The following is a 14,023-nucleotide window of genomic DNA, read 5'->3' as shown; positions in this document are numbered from 1 at the left end:
ATCAGACCTGAGATTCTGTTGATTTAGAATCCGCGATGATGTTTGAATCAATGATGGCTGCGATTTGAAATTGCTAGCTGCTGTTTGTGAATTTCCAATAAATCGAAATAATGAATTGTAGACTTTTTTCCGTTTGTTTTATGAACACAGTGATTCTGCAGTTAATAAGTAGCGCTATCTAGAAGTTCACTCTAGTGTCTTTATGAAACGATATCTTGAATTCCTTCAATTCTGTTTTAAAGAATAAAGGCTTTTTCCGACGACCTATTTCTTTACAAATATATATAAATTTCAATTTCGTTTCCTGTCAGTTTGTTTCATTTTTGCTACCCAATAGTGCTATGTTTGTTGCACATTGCTGATACAATTGTGATAATATGGAATTTGAACTTGTACTTCTGAGGTTGTGATACAAAATCTGAAAATTTGTTTACTTCCTGTCTTACTAAGCAAACTTCAACTTATGCGTTATTCGTTGTATTCATTACGCTACTTTTTTTCCGCACCACTCATTTTACTTGCAGCTTGAATTGCTATACTTTAAATTTTTTGAAAACAATTGGCCTCTGAAAAAAGGAAATATCATTACAAATAAGACTTCAGTTCTGAGAATTAGCAAACTATTGATACTATGATATTAGTAGATAGAAGTAATCATAATATCCTCACTCACTGATAACCTTTATCTATCCCGATACGCGGAATAGATAAAGGTTATCAGTGATGAACCTGGACGCTTACAAATTACAAATTCATCAAAATTACAAATTAGACCGAGTTACTATTTCTTATGGCTTATGGCTGCTGTATGATTTCTTTCTTTATGAAACATTGATTGTACATGATTTCATCTATGATTGCCTTTATGGTATTGAAATTTAAAAGCGTCATTTTCAACTAATCATTTCTCAACTCAAGATGTAAATACAATTTGTCACTGAAGCCTCGAACTCATTTAAGAGAGGAATTCAAAAATATCTAAAAAAGACGATGTGAGCAGAAGATAAGATGAAGTTTCACTGATGAATTCATAACGGTTAACAAATTTTCCCCATATATCAAACTTTGCATCCTTTCCTTCGTTCATTGCTAGGCAAATCTTTTATGCGTTGTATTTGATGAAGGATTTAAAATTATGTAGAAGGGAAATTAGAAAGTAATCAAAAGGTATTTTGTAAGTTGTCGACTCTAAAAAAGTTGCACTCGTTAGAGAAATCTCTTTCAACTGTGAAAATAGCTGTTAACTTTCGAAAATTTCTTTATACTATCGCTCAACTTTTGTTTGCGAACAATAACCGTTCATAAAGCGAACAGCAATCTCTTTTTTGTTTTAGATACTTTCGAGTATGTACTCCGCAGTTTATTAATTAATTCCAATTTTTAGTAAAGAATTTCTTGGAGAGAATCAAAACATGAGTTTGGAAAGGTATATTGATGATCGCCGATATTTTTGAATGAACTGGTCGAAAGATTAAAATATTCCCACATAAGAACTATAATTTCAAATTTGACTGCTCTAATTTCGTCGTTTATTCACCAGGCCACGTTATTTTCAAAATTTGTAGTATTGATTGCAACATTTCGAATGTTTGTTGAATTGATAAGTTGGCAGATTGAATTCATCTCATATTTACTTGATAAGCTTAACATTAAATTAAACTCTGAGAATCTGGAGAGGAGAGTGTATGCTGCTTTCCAAATGTACAATTCATCTCATAAAACGTTTCATTGCAATTATAAACCTTAATTACCTCTTTTCGACCACGTAATCCTCTTATAAATACAGAAGTTTCAAGCGTGCGTATAAGTATTGGAGTGAAGAAAGCATTCATTTAAATGTCATTACTGATCTATAATCCACTGATGAACTCTTTGTTCAAATACTAGCAAACAGAATGAGATTTATTTCAACTCCACGTGATTTTTGACAAGCTTATCGTCTCTAAATAGACTACTTTAATTTTATCTAAATTACTTCGTCTCTTTTGACTCCGCTTCTATACTACCAATATTAAATAATGTTGTATAGTTGTTATTACAACAACCATACAGCATTATTTAATACTGGATTTGAACTTCTTGGTCATCACAACCGCAGCTATTTTTGATTATTTTATTTTTTTTTCTTTTTTTTTTTGCTGAAATGATGTCCTTAAGCAAAGTGTCGGAAGATAGAACAATGAAAAGTTTATCCCCCTCCAGTGAAACTTTTATTAGGTTTGCTGAACACGATACAGAACTCATCAGTATAATGTTTCTGACACAGAACGCTATCAAGGAAGTGAAGAATAGTATCTCCTCCACGTTCCATTCAAGTAATGATAAAGACAAAGGTTACAAACAAAACAGAATTATAATTTTAGCATTTGTGACGACCTTGATGTTCTCTAAGTTGTCATAAAATTACTCAATTAAATAGTGGGAAATAACAAGAACATCAACTTTTTGGATGGAGAAGAAACATCAAGAGTCCCTCAAAAATAAATTAATTTTCTCTCTCGAATTCGAAAGACAAAACTGTGTGTTTTCGAAAATGCTACAAATCCTGGTTGTTCGAATTTTTCTGTAAGACTGTCGTTGATACTTCTGGTATTTTTTAAATAAACTTTTTCAAGTAAAATGAAAGTGTGGAAGAGCACTATGGTTTATTTCCAAATGATCCGATTTGTTTTTTCTGCGCAATAACCAGTTATACTGAATAAAACTTCACTTTAATATGATCGCACCACTCCGAAGCCTGGGGATTCCTGCTCTGTGCATTAATCTCGCTTTTAGACATTACGTTCAAAAAAAAAAAGAAGCGTATCTTCATTTTCGAGAAAAACATTTTTGATAAAGAGGAAGTACTTTTTCCATATTAGAAAGTATGACACTAATAACTGTTCACTGAGCTTGATATCTCGTTATCATTCCACTGATATGATATGGTAGAATCCATTGATCTTGACACTTAACCTGTCTTATACAGCTGGCATGTGCTATTGAACTAATAAAATGTCTGCCTATTCTCATAGACAAAAGAGGAGATATGCAAGTTATTCAGAAGCTATAAATATGGAAAAGTGAGACACAATTTGCACATCGTCTGACTACTGGCCTATTGCAAAAAGTTTGCAGATTAAGGACAAGCTGTATCCATTTAACTAGCATTTCAGTTGACATCTTTTCATTACGTCTCACCACCAACTTGTTTTAAATTAGAGGAAGCAGAGAAGTACGTCAATTAGCCTGACTAAATTTAATGATAAGTGTGAATTCTATTCATTACTCATACATTACGCCTTTTTTACACGAATTAGTTGACATGTTCCGATGCATAAAGTCTACGCTTCATTCTATTTAAAACACGATAATAGAAATGACGAACATTGTGTATCTTTGTTCTAAGTTTTGTTCGCAAGAATTTTAGCAAGTGGCCATTTTAAGTACTATATGCCCGTGTTTTTTTCCAAGGAGATTTTGGAACTCTCAAACTTTACTGAAGTTGCGAGATTTTGCGCTTTTGTCAAATAAAAACACACAATATGGACAGAGTCGTTGACTCCTGTCATCCTAGAGGGGAACACTCGAAATGAAGGACGGATATTGTTGGCAGGTCTTTTGTCATTTATAATGGAGCAACTTGGCAATAGCAGCGACTTTTTAACTCCTATATTCTAAACATTGAATGTCCAGAAAAAACAAAAATCGGTCAGTAATAGTGAGACCGATAAGACTGGCAGTGAAACCTAACCGAGGACTGAGGCCGATAATACAACTGAAACATGTGGAAGCATGCCGAACAAGGAACATCCAGTAGGAACCACTTGTGAAAATCCGAAAGTACGTCCAAGGTACTCCTTGCTGGCTAAGTATATGAGTAAGTAAGCTACCATGAATATGCATAAATGTGGAAGTATTTTGACATGAGTGCGTATTTCGTCATGCGTCAGCGTGAAACATTCTCTGTGACGGGCCGAAGATAAGGAACGAGTTCACTCGGAGGCTTCAACCAGTTACTTAGTGCATATTATATTATATATAGTGGTGGTTAAAACAAGCTCAACTTTAGCACCAGCTAACCGGCTTATTTCAACTCTGCAGAGAGGAAAAGTTCGCCGGATCTAACCGGTCTCCTTCCTCTTCCCTCCGTGGTCCATCAGAGCATAGTCAGTTGGTACTCACCTCCATGATGTTACTGCCAGCTGTCTGTCAGACATCGCTGCAATTCGTCATCAAGCAGTTTCTTTCGCACTCTATTGAATATGGCGAGCGGGGAGGATAACGGACGCACATACATACACAAACACGCTTACACACACACATACATACATACACACATACATACATACACACATACATACATACACACATACATACATACACATACATACATACGCATACAAAACACACACACACATACACATACAGATGCACATATATTTTTTCTTCAATGCTAAATTTTCATTTTCGTCCTAATGATTTTTATGCGTAACAGCGAGAACGACGAAGGGAAGGGCAAAGTAAGATAAGGTAGAGTAAGGTAAAGTAGAGTAAGGTAGTGTAGAATAAAATAGGGTAGGGCAGGATAGGTAGGGTAAAAGCCGTTGTGGTGGTCCCTTCGTTTTTGCTGACAGATAGACAACTGCTCAAACATGCGACAGCAATTTTCTACAACACCAGCAGTAGTAGCTGCATCGAAGCACCCTTCCTCCCGTTTCTAATAATAGATCCATTGAGGGACAGACGGTGATCAGTAGAGTAGGGGTATGGTATTATTGTGTAATCAGAGGAGATAGAAGGAAGGTAGAGTAAGAGAGAAATGGGAACGTACTGGTAATAATGATGGTAGTGGTGGTAGATGATAAGGGTGATGATGATGATGATGGCTATGATAACAATAATGATAGTGAAGTAGGATGGAGCAGTGCTTCATGTGGTAGCCGGAGTATCTCCTTTCTCGACGGAAGCCTTGGCTCTTGAGCGGGGGGAGGGGGAGCAATTTATCTCCACTCTCTAGTCATCTTCTGATTTTAGTTGTACTTACCTATCCGTTTCTTGATTTCTTTGGTGAATTGCAAGAAAAGTAGATCCCCTTTTTCCTTCACATCCTGAGAGGATGCTTACAAATGTTTTTCTACATTACCTTCCCATCCATTCATCAGCAACAAATTTCGATTCCGTACGTCTCAATAATGGACGTTATTAGTATGTCAGTTGAAGTGAATATCCTAAAACGTTCGATTTATTTGCTGATCGCTTGATGAAAACGTCCAAATAATTCATTTTACTTGATCCATAAAACAGGAATCTAATTTAAGCAAGTGCTATGCTACCAAATTACTCATCCTCATGGTTTCATTGATATCTTTCCCTTCTTCGTTTCAAGTGGGGACTGATTCATCTCTTTCAAGTATTGCAACCATCTCTGATGCCATTTTCGTAAATTGGATTTATGTTATAATTGACATTCACTTTTGTGCAGTTTCTATTTCACAAATGATGTGATCTTTGTGGTCATGTAAAGGATAAGGAATATTGCGGCATTGTGTGACGAATTCTTAAAAACTTCATGCTTTACTAAGAAACTCTGTCGACTGCTGCCTAGATAACTCTGGACGGTCGAAAGAGCAATAGTCTAACCCAAGGGGACTAAATGGATTGGTTTAAGACTGGCATGATGAGCCCTTCTCAGAAGATACATCTGCTGCCATGCTGGCTTGGGCTCAACAAAAAAATTGTTTATCGGTGCAGAGCAAACGGAGGATTTGCAGCTTCATTTCCACACTGTTCATCTTATTGCATTTTAAGGTCAGGGCATTGGTAGGAAATCATCCAATTACTGTCTAATATGACTGCTGAACTTTTCAACTTGCAAATATTCCACAGTCGATCGTTGATAAACGCTTTAATTAGCGTTGGGAATGAAGCTTTTTATGTATATCATTTATATATGGATTATGAAGGAAATGGTAGTAAATTGCGGGCGACGTTTTCTATTTTACAGTTAAAAAAAAGGCTTTGGACGTAAAAAATGTTCGTTTTTCATTTCTGTTTCAAAAGTTATATATATATATATATATATATATAATCTATGTACATACATTTTTTGTATAAATACCTACATATTTATAATCGAGAATATGAACAATAACGATGTTTGGCGGTTATGGACGGCGAAAAAAGATTGATAAGAGGGCTTAGATCTTGAACGATTGTTTACTTGGCTGCTCTGATAACAACTTTTGTAGAAACATCGTTATTAATCTTCATTTATATGTGGATTATGAAATTTATATTTTAAATGACTGACATAACAAATTGTCTTTTGGTTTAAACTACTCGTTCTAGCATTGCCTGTTTTTATCTTTTGCAAGCTGATATGTAAACTGCCCAAAATATCCTCTCTGTCATAGTCCATCTTGAGAGGTTCAAACCTTTGGCATATTTCCACTTCTTTTATCTTCCGTTCAATATCTTTTGACTTTCATCATTTTTCTTCGTCTCAAAATTGCTTTGAAGGGTGTGAAAATTCAATTTTTGGGCTCAAAAGCACAGAATGAGCAATGATGTTGCAAGACTAGAGCAAAATAGCAAGTAAAATTACATGTCTTGTCGCCTCATTCTGATGACGGAGATTTTCGTGAGAAGCGGAATTGTCATTTACATATTAAAACTGGTAACAGTATTTTTACATTTGCGATACACTAAAGCTGCGAATTATCTTAGGAGTTCGAAAATATTCTAAGAAATTCAGGTTCTTAATTGAAACTTTCAAGCACATATATTATCACAGTCCAACCAAATATGTTTAAAAATGCTGTGAACGTGACGTATTCAAAAGTTAAGTTTTCCGTCGTCCATCGTTTGACGGATATCACATATTATCGAGCATTCATATTATCGAGCGATTTCGTCGAACAATCACATATTATGGAAAAATTTTTGTCCTATTTATATGAAATTTTTGGAAGTAATCTATAGGAGATATGAATATGAGAACAATAGCCAGTTCTACAATTTTTACAGGTATAAAGAAGTTGTAGAAGTGTTTCAACTTCGGTTAACGAGTTTTTATTTACAGAGTGCTGTTGAAGTGCAGTATCATCAAGCTACAAATTATTTCTCCGGCAAGTTTCAGCTTCAGAGATACTTAGTTTTCATCTTCCGATTTAAAAAGTTTTTGAGTATTAATAGCTAAGAAGAGCTTCGAATTTGTCTTAGGTTTATGTAACAACCGCTAAAGGATGCATACTGTTCAAAAGCATTCATACTGCAGTTTATCCTAACTGCTATTTATTGAGATATTAGAAAAATAAACTTCGAACGTGTGGTAGAAATGGTGTAGCAAGCTTCGGCTTCAATAAACAAAGGAAACAACAAAACCGAAAAGCGGAGTTAGCTCAGGGTACCGACATCTTGTTTTTAGAGGGGGAGGAGGATAGGAGGCAGGGTAAAGTTTTATCCGATGCTGTAAGTAACAAGATGAAATGAATTCATAAAGTTCACGGAGGGTCAAAAGTAGAGGAACACTTTTTGCTAGAAGGCTTATGCAACAAGTGGTGATTTTCAACGTCGAATTACGCGTTCTGGAAAGGATGAATTTTTACTATTCTGAGACAGCCGGGCCTCTTATTTCATGTTTCGGTTGCGGTGGATAAAGAATTATTTAAACTTGTACTCGTGTGGCCTGTTGCAGCTGAATTGTCCAAACTGCTTAGAAGTGGAGGAGAAGCAGATGGATGAAGCGAACCTAGCACTTAGGGGTACAAATACATCGTGAGAATCCCTTCAAAGTTATTCCAGCCAAAGCATCCTCGATTTGTCGCAAGGATGTTCATCCATCTAAGCAAGTGGGACACTGTACCATTTGAGATAGATCAACTGTATTTTTTATGGACAGAACGATTTTCAGTCGCTCTGACCCATGTATCTTTAGCTAATTCCTTTTATATGGCCTGAAATGGATGACATTTGGCGTATATGGATTGCTTCTACTAATCCAACTGTACACGAAAATTTGACCTTGATAGATCGTTTCTTTTTCATTCGTTCGTGTAAGTATGCTGATTGCTTTTGATGTTAACTAGTTGATCACAGCCTGCTCACTCCTCCCAAACAAATCAGCTCGTTGAGCCAAATAGGTGAATTTTTGAATCTTTTTTTGGTACGATATTTTCTCCAAAGCTGTATACTTCATGCAGTTTCTGGCCAGACTTGTAAGTTTGTCTGAATATTTGGAGTATTTAGACTAAAAGTCTGGCTCTTTCTGTAATGCACATCACGTTGGCTATATCATTTGAATGTCGTAGTGATGGTAGTCCTTTTCCTGATCGTATTATTGATTTGGTCTTGCTATTTTCTGGTAGTGTCATATTAGATATAGAGGAAGGAAGAAGTTTTAGTGTACACCTGCACTACAATAAGTTGACTAGATGTATCATTAAATCGTACGGAAAAATCTGATGATTTTCTTTAATTTTTGAAAGTTCATCTTGCTTGCATTATTGGCCGATATTGCAGTAGGAGGATATAATTTGTCGGAAAATGGTACAGGCATTGAACTGAACCAATGCCACACCTAACCCCTCATAGTAACAGCATATTCTCCCTCTCTGCTCGATTTTGATCGCAAAAGTTTGATGAAAAAACCGGCTTTTTTTGGTCGGTAGCTACTGCCATGTAAAGTAACAGTAGCAATGAGTAGGTTGCAACAGCCGCTCAGTCTCGGTGATGTTTTTGTTTTCAGGTGATATATATTTTGCACTTTTGTTTTACTCTCAGCTGAGAAGATGAACACGGGGACTTTACGATTTACTTTGTGATTTCGGTCGCACTCTTTGTATTTCATTGTTTTCATATTAGTTTTTAACCTGTCAATTGTACTTGGTAATGTCACGTTGATCTTTCTCAGTATAGACAAGTAATATTTTGCTAACGATGAGCTAACTTATTTGGGTTAGCCATACCATAGCAAGTTTCGATCCATTTGTCGAATTCTCGTCAACCTCTCTGTAGATACCGGTATTGAAAAATCCAATGAAATGTGTATTATCAATGGTTCTCAAAAAATTAATATCTTTAAAACATAGCGTCTATGTTTAAAACATAGCCTTTTAAAACAAAGCGTTTAACTGCGAGAGCCAAAGTTGAAAAATTAATATCTTTAAAACATAGCGTTTAGCTGCTAGAGCCAAAGTTCTGATTTTCCATGCCATGCTGGTATTATCATTTCTCAGATTTAGTTGATTTGGATGTTTTTGACGTATTTTTTATAAGAGGCAAAAGGGTTACGAGTTTTTACAACTGGATTGATTCCGGGTTTTAGATATTCTGGTGACTTTACAATCAAGTGTGACATATCTCGCTCGTCCTTTCATCTGGGTCTTCCAAAATTTCATATCTTCAGCAATATCAACACACACACAAATGATATTTTTTAACGTTGTTCTTATTAATATTAGTACAGATCATAGAAAGTGTACTCAAATATGTGCATATTCATCATGCCACATTTTTTGTAAATGGGTTGACATTCTTATAGGTATTTCATCGAACAAAATGAGAGATGATTTTTAAATTGGTAGAAGTCTTTGTATTTTCTATTTGTATCTTCACGGTTTGATTGATTCTGATCGATTGATTTCCACCACCGGAAATCTGACCACCAGTAGACTAATGTTACAGAATAGTTAGGTCTCTTTACGGAGCTCATATGTGGTTCTTGCGTAGTTGAGTCTCAGTGATTTTGGGCAAACCTGTTTTATATCTTCAGTAATTGCAAAATTTTCCAATGCATCTTGAACGTTTGGCTCTTTGTAACTCTGTATTCACCACTTTTCAACAGTTAAATATCGGAGAAAAATGAGACTGAGCAATGGCATTTTTTTCCTATTTATTCGAAGTTGCCATTCTTAATTTGTCTACCTATAAATCGATTAATTAAAAGATGTGGTTCAGTTGTGTATCTAAAGTGAAACTGAATTGCTTTGAAGAAACAGATAATCTCGTATTTTGAAGTCGTTCGACTTTTCTAGGCCGAGAAATGAAACAGAAGCATGATTTTAGGGTAGGATTCATCCTTACACTTTCTGTATCGATGCTTCAATATTCAGGATTAGTGGGAAAAAGATTTCTGGATAGGACAGCTATGCTCATGCAGCTTGTCTTAAGATTGCTCATGCATGCAATCACGTGACTGGATAGAATTGGATGTGATGACGATTCTTGCAAATCCCTTAGCCCTGTATTTGCCTAGGGTGTTATCGGCTTTGTTTCTATCGCTTTGCATTCTATTCAGTTTATTGCCGAACTCGATAATACATACTGCATGAGCTAATATTGGTCCCATTTGGCTGGTAATATCAACTTGTTGGCCGTGGTCTAGAATGAGGACAAACCCTGGAATTATTTTCGTTTTCTCTTCTCAATTTTAACTTGAAAAATATTTGAAATAAGAAAAATTCAATGGCTTTCTCCTCTGCTTATTAGGTATAGTTGCATTCTAAAAAAATGAAACAATGAAATGTGCATTGTCAATAGTTCCCAAAAAATTAATGTCTTTAGTAACAAACCGCATCAACGTTTAGCCAGCGAAAGTCAAGTTCTGCTTTTCGAGAATAAGGTGATTCATTTGCAGCTGGATTTTCATACTCAATAATGGATAGTATTTCTTAACCAGGTAAATTATCAAAGATCTTCTAGTGGATTGAATTTACGAGAGATGTAAAGAAGTTGGAGAAGGGAAAATTGGAGAAGAGGCAAGGTAAGTGTAAAAAAATCCCTCGGTTTGCATTGTTGGCCTAAAATCATGCAATGAATGTTTCATATGCATAGAACAGGGCCGAACTGCTTGCTTGTTGGCTTTCGTCCTTCTAACAATGCAATACTGCAGTCATCAGTTAAAACATGAAAGACTTACAGCTGCAGCAAAACTGCTCCTTAATCTTTCGAGCAGTAATACTCCTCTTGGCCATTTCCCTGAACTTCGTTATGTAGAAAATGATATAAGGCAGTACTCAATACATCCGTACTGGCCAAAGGAAATGGCTCATTATTACCCATTAAATCGACGTCATGCACATCATATTGAAAGCATAGGTATTTGCAACTCCATTCACTGTGAGAATCAATTTTTATGCCCTTAAATGCTAGCGGCCATTGCAGCATCAAACTAAAAATCGATGGAGTGAGATGTGCAGAATATGTGCTAATCACAATAGCACTTTGAAACTGGTAGAGATGGTGATTGTAATATTTCTGATAATGGTTGAGGTAGTAAGTTAAGTGATTACTAATGTCGAAATTACAAAGCTGATAAAGCGTTAACAAAGTGGCTTTTTTTTAATGAAGTGGTAGCCATAATGAAGACATTATTTATAACGACCGCATTAATACCAGTGTGGGGAAATAAGGTAATTGGAAAGCTTCATTTAATAGTTCTTGACCTCTTAACTCTTCATTTAAATGTTCATAAATATGGCTAGTTCAAGAGAAGTGTTCACCCCAAATTCAAATTCACAGTACGATTTGTTGAAGGATTTTATAAAAGAGACGTAGGGATGCACCTTTTTTTCATAGATTTCATATTAGATTGTCGTATGGAATCAGAAACCATTTCTTCGATTAAATTAATTCATATAGAAGTGATCTATAAGTGGCATGTGAGAAGCTTTGTTGTTGGCTTAATTGGTGTGGAATTATATCACTCTCGAATAGTCTTTGTGAAGATAACTTTATCATTTGGAATTACACTTCGGTGACAGAAGCAGCACTTCGCATTGCGCTATACTTTTCGTTCCCTTGGTGATGTGACTGATTCTCAGTGGATTTTATTCTCATTATTGCTGTTTTCTACTGATACTTCCATACACTTCTCTTATGAACCAACCTCGACGTTGAAAGTATAGTTATTCTTCATTAGTACGTGCCATGCTTCACTCTATATCACCTTGACCAATGTACCAAAGGGGAATATTAATGTACTTGAAATTGAATAAACTGAACAAAGTTCCCCAATTTTTTAAAAGGATATCGAGAGTGAATGTAATTTCTGTGTAGTGTGTTACGACTGGTTAGGTCACTTAAGCTCAGTATTTGGTTCCCATACTCCGTTTGAGGGACGAAGTGTTAGAGAATGTTCAGATGTGGAATTGGGGCACTCATAACTTCTCCCTAAGTTGGTGGATTATTTCATCTACTACACTTGCAAACGAGCCGCACAGCTTCTAAGATCAAGATTTCGATGGATAAAGCTGTGATGAACCATAATGAAAAAATGATGGAGTTACAAAAACCATGAAAACGTGGCTTTGCGGGAGAGCAGTGAATCATAAACCCGCTATTTCTTTTCATGTTCTTCTTCATGAACAGTTAAATTTTCTACCACATTCAAACTTTTCACTTCATTTTTTCGCAGTTTTCGAGCTAGTTTTTATAAGTTTCTTCTTACCAAATTATACTGGATTATTATTGAGTACAGTTTCTGTTTATTAATATTTTAGTTTTGCAATATGTGCTTACGAGGCTCTTACATTACATCTTGCCTTTTTCGCAAATGCAGTATTTACGCTTTTGCTAAATTCATTGTGTATTTCGTACCTCTTTTTTGAAGGGCATTGCAGACGAAAATACAAAAAGAATCTGCACTTTCTATGAGGGCCTGTCATAAAATAGCATTTTCGAGAAGTAGAAAAGTCCGTCAGAAGGAAGTTGCTGCCAGTTGGCCACTAACGAATATTTCCCAATTATTTTTGATTGTCGACACGACTGTGATGAAAAACAGGTTATCATAATGGGAAGTATTACTGTTCCTATTTCACTTTTTTTCTTTTTCTCTTTAGTCGGATAGTCTACATTGTACGCAATATGACATATAATAGCAGGCAAGGTCAAGTAGCTGTTCAAAAGGATGATTACAGTGTCAGACGCTTTTGTTTTATTGGTTGATAAGGCTGTCGACCAATATCATATGTTGCATGGACACGCAAAACATAAACCAAATATATTTTTGATTATCGGAAATACTTTTCGAAAGCGACATATTTCAAACTTAGATCAAAAATACAAGTACTATGCTTAAATAGATTTGTCTTGTAATACTCGACAAATACACGCATTACCTGTGTACTGTGTAACAAAATTATTTTTAGCCGGAGTCAGAGTTCTTCTGTATATTGACTTTCATATTGACGTCTATATCTCTGTCGAAGCGAAATAAATGTAGTTATCGCAGTTATGAATTTCACTCATCATCAAGTCAACATCTGTGTTAATTTGAACTGGTCTCCTTTTTTTGAAATTTTTTTTGTTTCGTTTGTTGCTTCGTAGAGATTAATCGTTATATGATAAGATATGCTCTTAAATTTCAGCATTTCATCTTAGCATTCCTGATGGAAATAAAGTTCGGCAACAGGTGAGTGAGATTTTGAAGTGAAGGAAGTTCACGCCTTGTTTTAACAATTTAGTCATTGGGATGGCTTGTCGTCCGATGTACACCCTTGTCTCCAGTAAAAGGTTGCACTAACGAAGAAGCAAAATGTAAGAGAGGATTTATTTTGAGAATGGAATGAGGAGTTGGTGCTTTGCTGCAAAGAAGAGGCTAATGGATGGAAGGACATGATGTCAAGGAATGCTCGGTCTGGCTTCCATCGTTCGCACACACACACACATATATATATATATATATGTATATATATATATATATTCTACACGGGATATCTCGCGGAGTCGTTTCCATTTAAATTGAACAATTTCAACGAGGTGTGCATGCCAATGTCAGTGAGTCAGCGAGTTAGTCAGTCAGTCAGTCATCCAGTCAGCTGATGGGAAGCAGGCGAGGAGGGTATTGCTTGTTAGCTGCCTTCTGTCATTCTCTGCTACTTCTGACGTGTGGCTGGCTCATACGTTGTTACCTGTCATCATCGACACTATCGTCACCATCAAGACGTCGTCACTCGAATCTGATGGGCTTCAGACCGGTTCTTCTTCCCCTTCGCTTCCATCGGAGTAGCGCACATATGTTTGTTTGTCCATACCGACTCTC

At 35.9% G+C, this 14,023-nt stretch overlaps 5 protein-coding genes across 5 annotated transcripts; 4 read left to right on the top strand and 1 right to left on the bottom strand.

Moving 5' to 3' along the window:
• Nucleotides 1-3,774: 3,774 nt before the first annotated feature.
• Nucleotides 3,775-4,264, top strand: LOAG_04792 (hypothetical protein; the record flags this gene model as incomplete). The annotated part of the gene is made up of 2 exons (XM_020446678.1): nt 3,775-3,833; nt 4,084-4,264. The coding sequence occupies 2 exons, from the start codon at nt 3,775-3,777 to the stop codon at nt 4,262-4,264; spliced, it is 240 nt and encodes a 79-aa protein (XP_020303011.1).
• Nucleotides 4,265-6,538: 2,274 nt separating this feature from the next.
• On the top strand, nt 6,539-7,762 carry LOAG_04791 (hypothetical protein; the record flags this gene model as incomplete). Its single annotated transcript, XM_003140328.1, has 4 exons — nt 6,539-6,576; nt 7,009-7,113; nt 7,317-7,452; nt 7,679-7,762. The coding sequence occupies 4 exons, from the start codon at nt 6,539-6,541 to the stop codon at nt 7,760-7,762; spliced, it is 363 nt and encodes a 120-aa protein (XP_003140376.1).
• Nucleotides 7,763-8,065: 303 nt separating this feature from the next.
• Nucleotides 8,066-8,830, bottom strand: LOAG_04790 (hypothetical protein; the record flags this gene model as incomplete). Its single annotated transcript, XM_003140327.1, has 2 exons — nt 8,066-8,208; nt 8,566-8,830. The coding sequence occupies 2 exons, from the start codon at nt 8,828-8,830 to the stop codon at nt 8,066-8,068; spliced, it is 408 nt and encodes a 135-aa protein (XP_003140375.1).
• A 1,674-nt stretch (nt 8,831-10,504) lies between these two features.
• Nucleotides 10,505-12,146, top strand: LOAG_04789 (hypothetical protein; the record flags this gene model as incomplete). Its single annotated transcript, XM_003140326.1, has 4 exons — nt 10,505-10,603; nt 10,684-10,744; nt 10,903-11,079; nt 12,040-12,146. 4 exons carry the CDS (start codon nt 10,505-10,507, stop codon nt 12,144-12,146), a joined length of 444 nt encoding a protein of 147 aa, XP_003140374.1.
• A 700-nt stretch (nt 12,147-12,846) lies between these two features.
• On the top strand, nt 12,847-13,990 carry LOAG_04788 (hypothetical protein; the record flags this gene model as incomplete). Its single annotated transcript, XM_003140325.1, has 3 exons — nt 12,847-12,922; nt 13,350-13,393; nt 13,796-13,990. 3 exons carry the CDS (start codon nt 12,847-12,849, stop codon nt 13,988-13,990), a joined length of 315 nt encoding a protein of 104 aa, XP_003140373.1.
• Nucleotides 13,991-14,023: the final 33 nt, after the last annotated feature.

This window comes from Loa loa (assembly GCF_000183805.2).
Source record: "Loa loa unplaced genomic scaffold supercont3.178, whole genome shotgun sequence".
In the NCBI taxonomy this organism is placed as follows: Eukaryota; Metazoa; Nematoda; class Chromadorea; order Rhabditida; family Onchocercidae; genus Loa; species Loa loa.
Note: the sequence above shows the minus strand (reverse complement) of the source record. Positions and strands in the feature narration are given on the sequence as shown.